At 45.1% G+C, this 13,815-nt stretch overlaps 1 protein-coding gene across 1 annotated transcript; it reads left to right on the top strand.

Annotated features, from left to right (window-relative positions):
• Positions 1-2,198: 2,198 nt before the first annotated feature.
• LOC134023425 (IgGFc-binding protein-like) lies at positions 2,199-10,722 on the top strand. The gene is made up of 12 exons (XM_062465535.1): positions 2,199-2,291; positions 3,649-4,875; positions 5,115-5,455; positions 5,582-6,155; positions 6,270-6,880; positions 7,158-7,728; positions 7,878-8,473; positions 8,588-9,155; positions 9,244-9,440; positions 9,526-9,664; positions 9,885-10,213; positions 10,309-10,722. The coding sequence occupies exons 1-12, from the start codon at positions 2,243-2,245 to the stop codon at positions 10,600-10,602; spliced, it is 5,496 nt and encodes a 1,831-aa protein (XP_062321519.1). The 5' UTR covers positions 2,199-2,242; the 3' UTR covers positions 10,603-10,722.
• The last annotated feature ends 3,093 nt before the right edge of the window (positions 10,723-13,815 follow it).

Raw genomic sequence — 13,815 nt, 5'->3', positions numbered from 1 at the left:
TTCCCTTCTTTAAAAAGGGGGACCGGAAGGAGTACTCCAACTTTAGGGAGATCACACTCCTCAGCCTCCCTGGGAAAGTCTATTCAGGGGTTCTGGAGAGGAGGGTCCGTCGGATTGTCGAACCTCGGATTCAGGAGGAGCAATGTGGTTTTCATCCTGGCCGTGGAACTGTGGACCAGCTCTACACCCTCGGCAGGGTCCTGGAGGGTGCATGGGAGTTCGCCCAACCAGTCTACACATGTTTTGTGGATTTGGAAAAGGCGTTCGACCGTGTCCCTCGGGGGCTCATGTGGGGGGTGCTCCGGGAGTACGGGGTACCGGATTCCCTGATCGGGGCTGTCCGGTCCCTGTACGACCGGTGCCAGAGTTTGGTCCGCATTGCCGGCAGTAAGTCGAACCTGTTCCTGGTGAGGATTGGACTCCGCCAGGCAGTGGCGCCTTAATGCACGGGCTTACCTGGGCTTAAGCCCGGGGCCTCGACCAATCAGGGGCCTCTTAATAATAATACAAAATAATAATGATAAACGTCCGTATTCGCGATGTCTGCTCTACAGTGGCATCTGGTGTTGTATGTGGAGGCAGGGGAGGCACCCCCTCCCCCTTATCTAAACTAAATGTAACAAAATGTAACAAAAACTAGAGAGGGTACAATTTGTAGGGTGTGCTTGCTTGCGTCGGTTGCAGATGGGTCCATTTAATATGAAACAAGCAGAACCCCCTTTGAGACAAGCTATTCTAACAACGTTGTCACCGGCAGTATTTTTCAGATGGAATCGCGATTCAAACGGTACCATCTGCTAACTGAAAATATGCCCTCAAACGCGACTTTTTGGTCACAGTCTAGAGCCCTGCGTGGAGAAGCTGAATTGTGTTACGAGCAAGCTAGCCTAGCTGCTGTTGCTAGCCAAACTTCACTGAGGCGATTGTTTGAATGCGCCAGAAATTAACGTTTCTTTTGACAAAGTTTAGGCTGTGGCATTGAATACAGCGACGCACCACTCAAGCTTGAGTTTAAATACATAATTTATTGTGACATTACTTACTGTACATGCAAGTCTTGAATTACTTAAATGTATAATGCTGCTAGTACACCACGGCACGATACGATACTTGCTGTGCAACAGCAATGCACGTTGTATCCATGCGTCGTTGCTAACGCGTGCTGACGTTGTGACGTAGGCTAGCACTGAGTTCCCTTCGTTGACACAAGGCACTTTATACAACAAAAACTGAATTTCAGCCTAAACCGTGCAACGGAATGTAAATAACAATACAAGCAACTCGTGCGATTAGCGTGTGGGGGGCCTCAAAAAATGAAAAAAAAGTCCATAGCCCAGGGGCCTCAAGTGCTATTAAGACGCCCCTGCCGCCAGGGCTGCCCTTTGTCACCGATTCTGTTCATAACTTATATGGACAGAATTTCATCTGTTGGTGCCAGCCTGCTTTAACTTTATTATAGCCCGTTAAATGAAGAATATGTGTAAATGGTATTATTACAATGTCTTCTCTGGGAAAAAAGGTTGGAATGAGCTGTTTAGTTTGTTATCTATGTGGTTAAATGATATCCTGTATCAAGGCAAATGTACATCTGTACAACAAGGTTTTATGGTCTGTCTATAAAAATGTAATGTATTCCTGAAACTTCAGTAGAAGTGACATGTTTCAATGTTTGTTGGCACTTGAATCAATATGCACAGACGTTATGCTTACATGCAGTCATCTTGTTGAATTATTAGGAATTTAGAAGGATGGGTTGATCTATATAAGAGTCTTCTCCTCTTTGTACATCTCACCTCTTCTGCAAAGAGCCTTAACAGGTATAGTATGAACACATTTAGACATGTTTGCATTGGATACAATACAGTTACTGTGTATGATGCATTGCCTATTCAACTGAAAGCAGCACATGGAAACTACTAAGTACATGAGTGTATTGCACACTACATTGGGCAGTCTTGGTCTATTGTAGGGTTAGACACACATTCAGATTCAATCCTGGTTCTGAAACTTGTTAAGCAGTTGTAGTGAACCTACAAGTATTTATTACAGTAAATATTTTATTTATAATTTTGTATGATTCCATGAAAGTATTTGAAATATTCATGTTTTGATGTGGTGTACCGTATATTGAACTCTTTTGTCTTTTGATATGTACTTTAAATTGTATTGATGTTTATTTTACACATTATATATTACAGGGCTCAGCTTCAAAAAGAGACCTTTATCTCACAATAAATCAGACATGAAGACTAAGCCTGTGCTGTTGTGTGTTGCTGTGGCACTGTTCTCAGGTAAGAACCAGTTTTCACTTTTAATGTTATTACTGAAAGCAGTAACATCTTCCAAAAGATTATATAAACATTTTGTTAGGATCAAGTAAAAATGTGTTAGCATTGTAGCAATGGGAAAATATGTAATAAAGTGATTACTTCAAAAAGAATATCCAGCATTATGGTTATGATAGCAACTGCTATTCCATTTTATTATGTTGATTTACTGTAATTACAAATCTTTATAAATTTAAAACTTGATGATGATTTTGCATGTCCGAACAATTAACTTATTTAGTTGTATTGTTTGACAAAAAAGTATTTGAACTTGACAGTAAGAAAGCTAGATTATATGGGTGAATTTCCTTGCTGCTTTTCAACAGCACACATTCATTTTGATTTGCTTTGATTAAAATATTTAAGCAAAGATGCTTTTGTCTTAATAATAATGATAATGCAATGCTAACAAACCAAACATGGAAGAACTGTAAATTGAATTTTGAAATGGCTCAGATGGAGCTACAAGGGTGTGATAATTGAAGAAACAACCTAAATATTGTACTTGAATGATGAATAATAATAAAAGTATACACTGCATACATTTGTTTGTCCAGATTTTGTCAGAGAGGATCAATATTTTTCAGTGTATATATAAACACGTATACAGTATATATCAACTTGAATTCAAGCACTTTCAAAGTTCATGTCTTTAAAAACCTCCAAGTATTTTCAAAACCTGTGGGAACTGCAATAAAAAAAGTCAACATTTTCAAAAATCTCAATCTCCAAAATGTCTTTCTACTGTGAAAGAAATGTTGGGCCTATGTACAATGAATGTGTTTTAGGAGAAGTTTACAGTTGGTTAAGAAGCTTGATACAATGAATGTTGATTCAACTCCATTTGGTAGAGATGCCATTTGCAGTTTTATGACACCTAACTAGGAGACGTGAAGTCTAAGAGACGGGAAGTCTGGGTGACCTGAGAGAGTTCTTGTCACCTGGGGGGGAAGAGACAGTTGGTCTGAAGACAATGTGGATTCAACTGTATTGTTCTAAGGATTTAACCAATGACAGAAGAGATTTGGTATAGCTGCATGTCTGGAGGATGGACCAATGACTTTTGAGAACTGTTGTATCTATAAAATGGTCTGTTGAAGAATGTTCTGGGTGGTTCAGGGCCATCAGCTGGGTAGTGCTGGTGGGCTGGATTCTCCCGGTTCCATTCTAGAATGCTAGATGGAGCTGTATGGAATTGTCTTTGTGTTATTGTCTTATGTTTGTGTGTCGATGATGTAATGTTGATAACATTCTAATGTTTAAATCTACGTCAAATAAACATTAACTCTGTACCTCCCCGTCCTCCTACTTCTGTCTGCAGTGACACAAGGCTGTTCTGTAGGAAAAGAGTTTGTCACAGCATTCTTGACCAACTACGAGGAGAATTACCCAGGTCAGAAGCTGCAACTGGCCATCACCTCCCAAGGGATCCCCGCTACAGTGCAGATCCATCTCGAATCCCCCCGCTTCACCACCACAGTAAGGCTAGGTGGGAAGGAAACCAAATGGGTGACGCTGCCTGGAGGAGCAGAGCTCCGAAAATCTGGCCTTTCCTCCAGCGTTGTCCAGGTGTCCTCAAGTGCCGATGTTTCATTGGTTGCCTTTAACACCCGCGATCATACAGGTGACAGCTCCAGAGTACTACCGTCCCACCAGTTGGGGGTAGAATACTGGGCTTACACCCCTGTCACTGAGCCTGGCAACATGATGAAGCTGCTGGCTGTAGTGAACGGACCCCAGCTCAACACAGTAACTTTTCAGTCACCTACCAGTGTCCAAATCAATGGCGTTGGAACTTGGAACGCTCGCCAGAACATTAATGTAATCATGAAGCCGTATCAGAGCTACCTGCTGCAGAGTAGTTCCGATTTGACCGGGATGCAGGTAAAGTCACAACACCCTTTGGCTGTTTTGGTAGGGCACCAGTGCTCTTTGTTAGGAGGCGCTTGCAACCATGTATATGAGCAGCTCCTTCCACTTCACCTCCTGTCCACCTCCTACCTTGTCCCTGCTATGCACCCAGCTGGACACTCCGAGGACCAGGCCCACATCATAGCCACTGAGGATGGCACAGTGGTGACAGTTATTCGGGGGAAGTCCGCAACCAGTCAGAAACTCCAGGCTGGCCAGGCTTTCTTTGAGCGTGTCACATTTGACTCTCCTCTGTTGATCCAAAGTAACAAGAAGGTGATGGTGATGTATTACAGCAACAACAAACCATTCGACCCCTTCCTGACCTCCATCTTACCCTCCTCCCAGTCGCCCAGCGATTGGTCTGTGGAAACCCTGGATGGTTTCAGCAGTACTGCAGTGGTTCTATCACTGCGGGAGGGGGTTCACAGTGTGAAGATCTATGGCATAAATACACAAGAAAAGGGCCAGATTCAGTGGAACACTTTCCTGCCAGATGACAAGTATGTGTGGAGCATTGTCAGTCTGGGTAAGACACAGGATCATTTCATCATCGAGGGAGACTCAATTCTGTCTGTATACGTCTATGGAGGCAAAGCGAGAGATGGCTATGGTACCTCAGGTGTATGCTCCTCAGGTAAATCCTTTGATGTTACTTTTCGCTACGCCATACTCAGTTCTTTGATCCTACACCTTAACAATGCTTACACAGATGCATTCCTTTAGAGACAGGCAACACATTTCCAGCAATATTACAGTTTAATTCTTATATATATACGTATATATATATATCTGTAAACAGATATATTCTGCTAAAACTCTCGAGCTGAGAAGTGTAAAGTGAACATTGTGTCACCCCTCCCTGCCCACCTTTAGCTGCTGTGCCTCCTACTCCTCCCCCGGATCCCTGTGACAAGATCAAATGCAGGGAAAAGGAAGAGTGCCAGAAAGGTGAATGTGTTCACATTTCCAAGGCAACTTGCCACGCGGTAGGAGACCCCCACTACCAGACCTTCGATGGGTATCGGTTCGACTTCCAGGGCACCTGCACCTACACCATGGCAACAGTTACTGATCTGACACAGGGCCTGGCCGCATTTACAGTACTGACCAAGAACAACCACAGAGGAGAGCGGAGAGTGTCCTATGTCAGGACAGTGACCATAACTGTCTACAATCAGACTGTGGTCATCAGCAGTCAGAGATCTATGGTGCAGGTGAGAGATCAAATGTTCGGAAATATGAGTTCAGACATACAATATAGCATAAACATATGCTGTAGGTAGGTCTGTGGTAAATAAAGATGAGGACTAATGAGTGGTATCATGCCCCTTCTTTCCCAGGTAAACGGAGAGCTGATCTACCTACCAATCAGCCTGGCTAGGGGGAAGCTGAACATAGAACAGAGAAGGGGCTATGCTGTTCTGACCACTGATTTTGGTCTGGAGGTCAAGTACAACTGGAACATGGATCTCTACATTACTGTTCCCAGCAGCTACTTCCGATTCCTTGGGGGTCTGTGTGGAAACTACAACGGTGATCGTGGAGATGATCGGACTAGCCCCTTAAATACCAGCCTCCCCACGGTGCTTGAGTTTGCCAAGAGTTGGAAAGGTGATGATAAAGACAGCTTTTGCAATGACGACTGTAAAGGGAGCTGTCCGGAATGCAGCCCCCAGCTCCAGAAAAGGTACGGGGAAAACGAGTTCTGTGGAATCCTGACCAAGACGGACGGGCCGTTTGCCAGCTGCCACAAGGCCCTGGACCCTAGCATTTTCTTTGACAACTGTATCTTTGACGTGTGTATCAACAAAGGCGCCAGAATGTTCTTCTGTGACAACCTGAAACTCTATGATGACGCCTGTCTGGCCAAGGGTGTAAAGATCAGCCCCCAGTGGAGGATGGACGCTAAATGCCGTAAGTTTTTTCTCTTTATTCCTTCCCTCCGGTCCTGTGTCCTCTTGTTAGATGGTGTCATACGCTGCATACGCTCCTAATCCCAGCTATTAACTTTATGTCTCCTCTCCCCAGCTCTGCAGTGTCCAGCCAACAGCCATTATGATGCCTGTGGTTCGGCCTGCCCTGCTTCTTGCATTGATCTAGATGCCCCAGCCCAGTGTAAGGAACCCTGTGTGGAGGGCTGCCAATGCAACAGTGGCTTTGTCCTCAGTGGGGAAAGCTGCGTGCGCAGCACAAGCTGTGGCTGCCAGTACCAGGGCCGCTACTACCCTACAGGTACCACATTCTGGGTTGACAGCCAATGTAATAAGAGGTGCAGGTGTGTCCCTGGAAAGGCAGAGGCTCAGTGTGAATCCACCACATGTAAGAAGTCAGAAGTGTGCGAGCTACGCAACGGCGTGAGAGACTGCTATCCAACATCCTTTTCTACGTGTCAAGCTTCTGGTGACCCCCACTACCGCACCTTTGATGGCCGGAGGTTTGACTTCCAGGGAACCTGCACCTACGTCCTGTCCCGTCTGGTGGGTACTGGTGGGACAGGCTCCCTGCTGACGCCATTTGAGGTTCAGGTTCAGAACGAGAACCGGGGGAGGAACAAGGCAGTGGCCTACACCAAGACAGTGTCCATCACCGTCCTCAACCATACCCTGACCTTGAGCAGCGACAATCCTGGAAAAGTTGTGGTAAGCTGTGGAAACATTTTTACAGTTCTACTGGCAATTATAGAAATATAAGATTCAAAAATTAGAGTTTTGTGCTCTAACTGCTGTCAACCAATCCTGAGGACTTATTACAAAAGCTTAAATTAACAGTAGCTGCCATTGTAATTTCATTAAAATTCTGAAATACTTTAACTTGTAACGTTGCTGCAGACAGACTGACACATTCAGACAGTGAAATAATCACAGGAATGAATGCTCTTCTATTTCTGTTCTCCTTATGTTTTCTGTCTGTCTACAGATACTCGGCCAGTATGTAAACCTTCCGTTTGAGGCAGAGTCTGGCCAGTTGTCAGTGCTTCGTATTGGCTACTTTGGCGTGGTAAGGACAAGTTTTGGCCTCACTCTAAAGTTTGACTGGAGGAGCCACGTCGCTCTTACACTGCCCAGTTCATACTCGGCCGTCATCGCCGGCCTTTGTGGGAATTGGAATGGCCAACCGGGTGATGACTTCCTCAAACCGGACCAAAGCCCAGCACCCAATCCCACTGCCTTCGGGTCGAGCTGGCAGGTGGGTGGAGCTGTGGGATGCTCCAATGATTGCCCAGGGGGCCAGTGTCCAAAATGTCACCCAACCCAGAGGCAGAAATATCAGTCAGGGGTGTACTGTGGCCAGATAACTGACAAGTCGGGCCCGTTTAGACAGTGTCACGCCAAGGTAGACCCCCAGGACTACCTGGAGGACTGTGTGTTTGACCTATGTGTGTATGGAGGCCATGCATCTGTCCTGTGTAGCGCCCTCACATCTTACACCACTGCCTGCCAGGATGCACAAGCCACAGTGGAGACCTGGAGATCAGACAGTCTCTGCCGTGAGTTAAACACACATATAAGTGCTTGCGTGCAAGCAAACACTCATATCATGCAGTTACTGTATGCATCATGAATGAAGGACTCCTTTCTTGAAACCCTCAGCTTATTTACCGTGTATGTGATCTCTGTGTGTATTACTGTGTTTTAGCATCTTCATGCCCAGCCAACAGCCAGTACGAGGTGTGTGCCCCAGGCTGTCCTGAGACTTGCAGCCAACTAAAGGAGGATTACAGCTGCAACAACGCCCCCTGTAGAGAGGGATGTATATGTAATGACGGCTTCCTGCTTAGCGACAACATGTGTGTTCCTGTGGCAGAGTGTGGCTGTGTGTACCAGGGCCAATATTATACCAGCGGCCAGGTGTTCATCCCAGGCACCGGGGGGCACTGCAGCCCTCGCTGTGTGTGTTCTGACGATGGTGAAGTTGAATGTGACACTACCTTCACCTGTGGAGCCAATGAAGAGTGTGCGTTAAGGGATGGCCTGCTGGCCTGCGTCCCAAAAAATATTAGCACCTGCCATGTGGGCGGGGTCAGGGAGTACAAGTCATTTGATGGGCGTGCATTCAGTGTGTACGGGGACTGTGTGTATAAGTTAGTGGAGGTGGAGCAGGATGGAGGGATGACACCCTTCACTGTGATAGTACAACAGCAGACCGCCGAGGGGGGAGTGACCAGGAGGGTTGAAATACAGACATCCATCTACAAGATCACCATGATTCCTGGACTGCTCTGGCAAGTAGTGGTAGGTATCCCTTTGATTCCATCCATCCGACTCTCTCTCTCTCTCTTTATATCTGTCCTTTCATATTACATAATACACTTGACACCAGCTAAAGTTATCTTTCTCCTCTGATAGGTGAATGAAATCAGGGCCCATCTCCCTCTGTCCTTAGGTGAAGGAAAAGTATTGGTCAATCAGAATGGAGTAAACATTGTTGTTGTAACAGACTTTGGCCTAAAGGTGACCTATGACACCGTGGGCGGGGTTATAGTGCATCTCCCCTCCACCTACAATGGCATTACTCTTGGTCTCTGTGGTAACTATAACAACGAACTTAATGACGACTTCCGGCTGCCCGACAACACTCAGGCACTCTCAGAGGGGGCGTTCACCGCTGGGTGGGTGATATCAGAGAAAGGGGTCACATGTCAGACAGGATGTAACGGGTCTGTCTGTCCAGAACCTGAGCCGCAGAAAAAGCCAGAGTCTGAGAAGGCTTGTGACATCATCAGGGCACGCCAGGGCCCTTTTGCTGCCTGCCATGCAGTAGTACCCCCATCCGGCTACTATGAGGCGTGTGTGAAAGAATTGACACTCCCAGGAGGGGGACAGGAAGTACTGTGTCGACACATCCAGATTTATGCATCTCTCTGTCAGGGGGCTGGTGCCACAGTAATAAGCTGGAGAAACAACTCCTTCTGTCGTGAGTCACATTTGATATTGACAACAGAAATCGGACCTACTTTTACTCCTTTGTGTCACTGATATCCCTCTTTCCCTCCCCTCTCCAGCCCTACAGTGTCCGGCAAAAACACACTATGAGCTGTGTTCTGACACCTGCTCCTCCACCTGTGCCTCCCTAAGTGCCCCTGCCCGCTGCCCCCCCTGCCAGGAGGGCTGTCAGTGTGATGAAGGATTAGTGTTTGACGGGGGAGTGTGTGTTGCTATGGACACTTGTGGTTGTGTGGTGAAGGGGAGGTACTACAAGGTGACTTGACACTCGTAATGCCACGAAACAAAATAACCTACTGTCAGCTAGTATTGTTGTTAATGATGTTGATTGTCGTTGTCAGTCCGGCCAGTCGGTGATGATGGAGGAGTGTCAAGAGGTGTGCAGCTGCAAAGCAGGGCAGTTCACCTGTCAGAACAACCAGTGTGACAAGGGGGATGAGTGTAGGGTGAAGGGCGGAGTCTTGGGCTGCTACTTGAAAGGTAATAACTTACAAAGTAAATCTATCTTTTACCTCAGAGGTATGCGTGAAGAGATTTGTTTTGTGATTCAGACTGTGTAAAGTAGTAATGCTGCAAACAGTACAGAAACACACACACATACTAAATAGAACCTCCTAATCAGCATATAATGTCCATAGTATATAATGAATTATTTTCAACAAGCAGTATCTTACCCACATTTGTGATGTTGTGTGGCCAGATCCATGTGTGGACATGCAGTGCAGGGAAAAGGAGCGCTGTGTGGTGGAGAAGGACCAGGCGGTGTGTGAGGCTCTGTCTAAGGCTGTATGCTGGGTTATGGGAGACCCCCACTTCTCCACCTTCGACGGGACCCTCTTCTCCTTCCAGGGCACCCACTCCTACACCCTGGTCAACACCACAAGACGAGACCCCACCCTGAACGACTTCAACATCCTGACTAAGAACGAGCTGCGGGGAAGCTCTAGAGGTTCCTACCTCCGCTCCACAACTGTGTACCTCTTAGGCCGCCGTATCTCAATCCAGTCTGGCCAGAGGGGAAGTGTGGAGGTGGGCTTTGTTAACTAATCACTAGATCCCTGATGATTGTAAAAAATGTCCATCTTGGTTTCTTTTTAAATATTTTGTTTCTCAACATTTCCCAGGTGGATGGTGTCCGCAAGTCCCTCCCAGTCATTCTCGAGTCTGGCAACATCGAGATCACAGTGTCTGGCATTAGAGGAACCATCCAATCATCTGTGGGGTTAGAGGTCAGCTTTGACTGGAGCACACTTGTGATGGTCACAGTATCGAGCAGTTACTATGGCAACCTCCAAGGTATCTGCGGCAACTACAACGGTGACCCCAAAGACGACTTCACCATGCCATCAGGGGTCTTGACAACCAACATCACTGAGTGGGCGGGGTCTTGGAGCGTTGATGATAAATATAAGCGTTAATTTGCCTATGATGAGTAGTCTACAGGATCTAATATGTAACTCAAACATTTATGTAGCCTTATCTTTTCATGATCTGCCAACATAATACATATAATCAAAAATAAATATATTTCAGCACTGTGATGTGTCTCCTTTTTGTGCACCAGCCTACCTGTCTGTATCGGAACTTCAATCCATTTGTTGTCTGAAGGTTGATGTATGTTTTAGTATTATTTGCTTTCACCCAACATTTGCAATAGACCAATATTTACCCGAAACAGTCCATGAAACTGCCTATCATCACAATGATCAAGAAATGAATTCATGCCAACAGTGCTTGTCAAACACTATTACAGTGGAGGGTGTGCCAGGGTGTCCTATCATGTTTATCATGCTGAGCTATTGCAACTAGCACACCCCAATACAATCAGAAACCTTCTCTGTGAAGGAGCAGATCATCCCTGATCCAGCAAACTTTAGGCTGGCCAGTCACTATGCATGGAACCACTGCATCCTGGCCCACCAGGAACTCATGGAAGAGTGGGGTGGCCCCAAACGATGGGCGCTCTATAGGGATTATATACAGTACTGAGAGTGTGTATGGGTGTGTGCATATGGGTGTGAAATTCGAGAATACAGAATTCTTTCAGTTAGACAGTTATCGGAATGGAACATTATACTTGTGTCAAACTGCTATTTGCTTTGATTAAACTGATTCATTTAATCTGCAGAGGATAGAATAGTGTACCAACTTTTACAGAGCAACGTGTGATCTTCTCCCAACTTCACATCAGCTGTGGAAGTGATGATCTCTACCTTAGCCTCTGAGAAGGAGAGAGAGGGAAAGCAGGAGAAGGAAATGGAAGAAATGAGGGGAGAACAAGGAGAAGGAGGAGAGGGTAGGATAATGAGGAGAAATGAAAAACATAACTTCATACACATTAACGAGACAATATGGAAATAATTTTGGCATTTAGACTTAAGTCCTTAGGACAACGAGAACAAACTTGGAAGAGCCAACAAGACAGATGTGTGCGTATGTTGGTGTTGATTTTCTATTGTTTGTCTAAATGTTTTTTGTTGCATAAATAGCCTTGTAATATTAAGTACAGTATGCTGCCAGGCATCCAGGAAGACCTTGGCTGTGTTGGGACCTTCACCTGCCTGAGCAGCATACAATATTACTCCTCGTCACTATTGCTGTACGGCTTTGTTCCAATAATCTTCATCTGCCTCTTCCTCTCCTTTCCTTTCCAGATGTTGAAGTCTTCTCTAAGCATCAGTTCATGTTATTGTTGGACTAACACAAGTCCAGGTGGGAGTATGAGTTATTCGCATTATTGTGACTTTTATGCTATCATTTAAATCTATTTTTACTATTATCTCAAATTCCTTTGGGGTTTAGAAGACTAATAGTCCTTTCTTTGAACTTCGTTTATTTAAAAGAAAAGCAAACTTCCCCATGTAGCAAGACCTATTTCAAACGGTATTAAAAATCTGAAATAATTTAATTAAAGGCCTATGCTGAGTTGAGGATTCTGCTTTGGCTCAACATGAAAAATTAACAGGGGGGTGATTATTATTTATCAATCACAATTCATTATTCTGATGTAAATCACAGAATTTGAGAATATTCTGTAGATTACATTTTACTTTAAGATATAGAGAAAAACATACACAAACGCGGTGTAACGGTGCGGCTGCCCGTTACCGCTAGCAAGCAACGTACCGTCGCGGGGAAGCCGTTCATGCACCGCATGGTGAACGTTGTGCGGGGCTGGGCAGTGGCACGGGGATATCCTGTGTCCGGACAGAGGAAAGACCAGACGGCAAGTCGGAAGGGTCGTTTTAAGACGTGAGCGTACGGAACATAAGACTTTGTTGGTGGAAGGACAGGGGTGTTTGTATAAGGTGAGCGCTGGGGAGCTATTTAGCGGGCTAGACATTGTGTAGCAGGATGGTATGTGTATTTACCTGTCGGTAGTATTTTAGGGAATGTATTTATTTTTAGTTTGGTGGAGTAGGTAGTATAGTAAGATTAATTGATTTAGGAGGGGGATAATGGTCAGAATGGTTGAGGCTGCGCGGATAAAAGTGCAGAGCAGAGCAGGTGGAGGGAGTGGGGACTAAGGGGAACAGCCGACCACACCTCTGGCGAACAAGTATGTAAAATGCCGAAATGACCTGAGTTAGCGGAAATGTTTTGAAAGTGTCTGGTTATTTGGGAAGTTGTGTAGGTAGTGGAAATTAGGGTTCCAGAGTTTTCTTTTTTTTCCATTTTATTAATAAAACCTGTGGGGAATGACTCTAAATCCTTGAATCACGCCTCCAAGTTTTTGGTCACCGCTGCAACGTTGGCCATCCTACACGTCGTCACAAACATGTTCAGTTTTCTACTATCTGCTCTGATTTGTAACTATAATCTATTTTACATTTCATTGAGAACGCATTGCCATTGTTATGGCAGAGATTACTGGTTGAAATGAATTGCCTATCCAATAATAAACGCTGGCCCGTAAACCAAAATTACGTAACAAATAATTAACACAATATTAGCAATGATAACTCAACCTGCCATGGTAGCCTAGTAAAATTATAATTTCATATAATCCTTACCTGTTAATCCAAAAGCGAGAATCACCATCCCTAATCTCAAAATGAGAACGCTTTGAGCCATCTTTACTATCACGTTGAACAAACGGGAACCTGCTGTGCGCATTTAGATAAACAATGTCAGGGACACGTTCTCGGTGGATTTATAGGCCAAGAGATGTGAACAAATGAGACAGACATGAACCCCATACTCTTCCTCATCGCTTGCATTTCATCTTTAAATTCAGTGTTGTAACATTCCGTAAATTTGTTCTGAAAAGAACTGGGTGTGCAGCCACACACGATTAGTTTCTCCATCTTGAAACTGTGAAACCGAGAAATGTTTACGATGACGAACAGTTGCTTCGTTACAAGAAACAAGAAAACAATCCGATTGGCCAACGCAAGCGTTAAACGCTCCTCATTTACATAAAATTGAGAATATTTCATCTCGCTCCGCGCCTCCCGCTCCACTGTAGTGGACACGCACTGACAACAGCAGCCAGCCAGATAGTCCCTGGGCCACAAGCAAGTATTGTAGATGAGGAAACTGATAAATTAAATTATTTTGCTCATACTCAGTCAAATTACTTTGAAATATGTTTTAGTTATCATCCTCAACAGCCAGCAACAATTGGCAAA

This window comes from Osmerus eperlanus, chromosome 7, assembly GCF_963692335.1.
Source record: "Osmerus eperlanus chromosome 7, fOsmEpe2.1, whole genome shotgun sequence".
NCBI classification, from domain to species: Eukaryota; Metazoa; Chordata; class Actinopteri; order Osmeriformes; family Osmeridae; genus Osmerus; species Osmerus eperlanus.
This window is presented reverse-complemented; position numbering and strand designations above follow the sequence as displayed.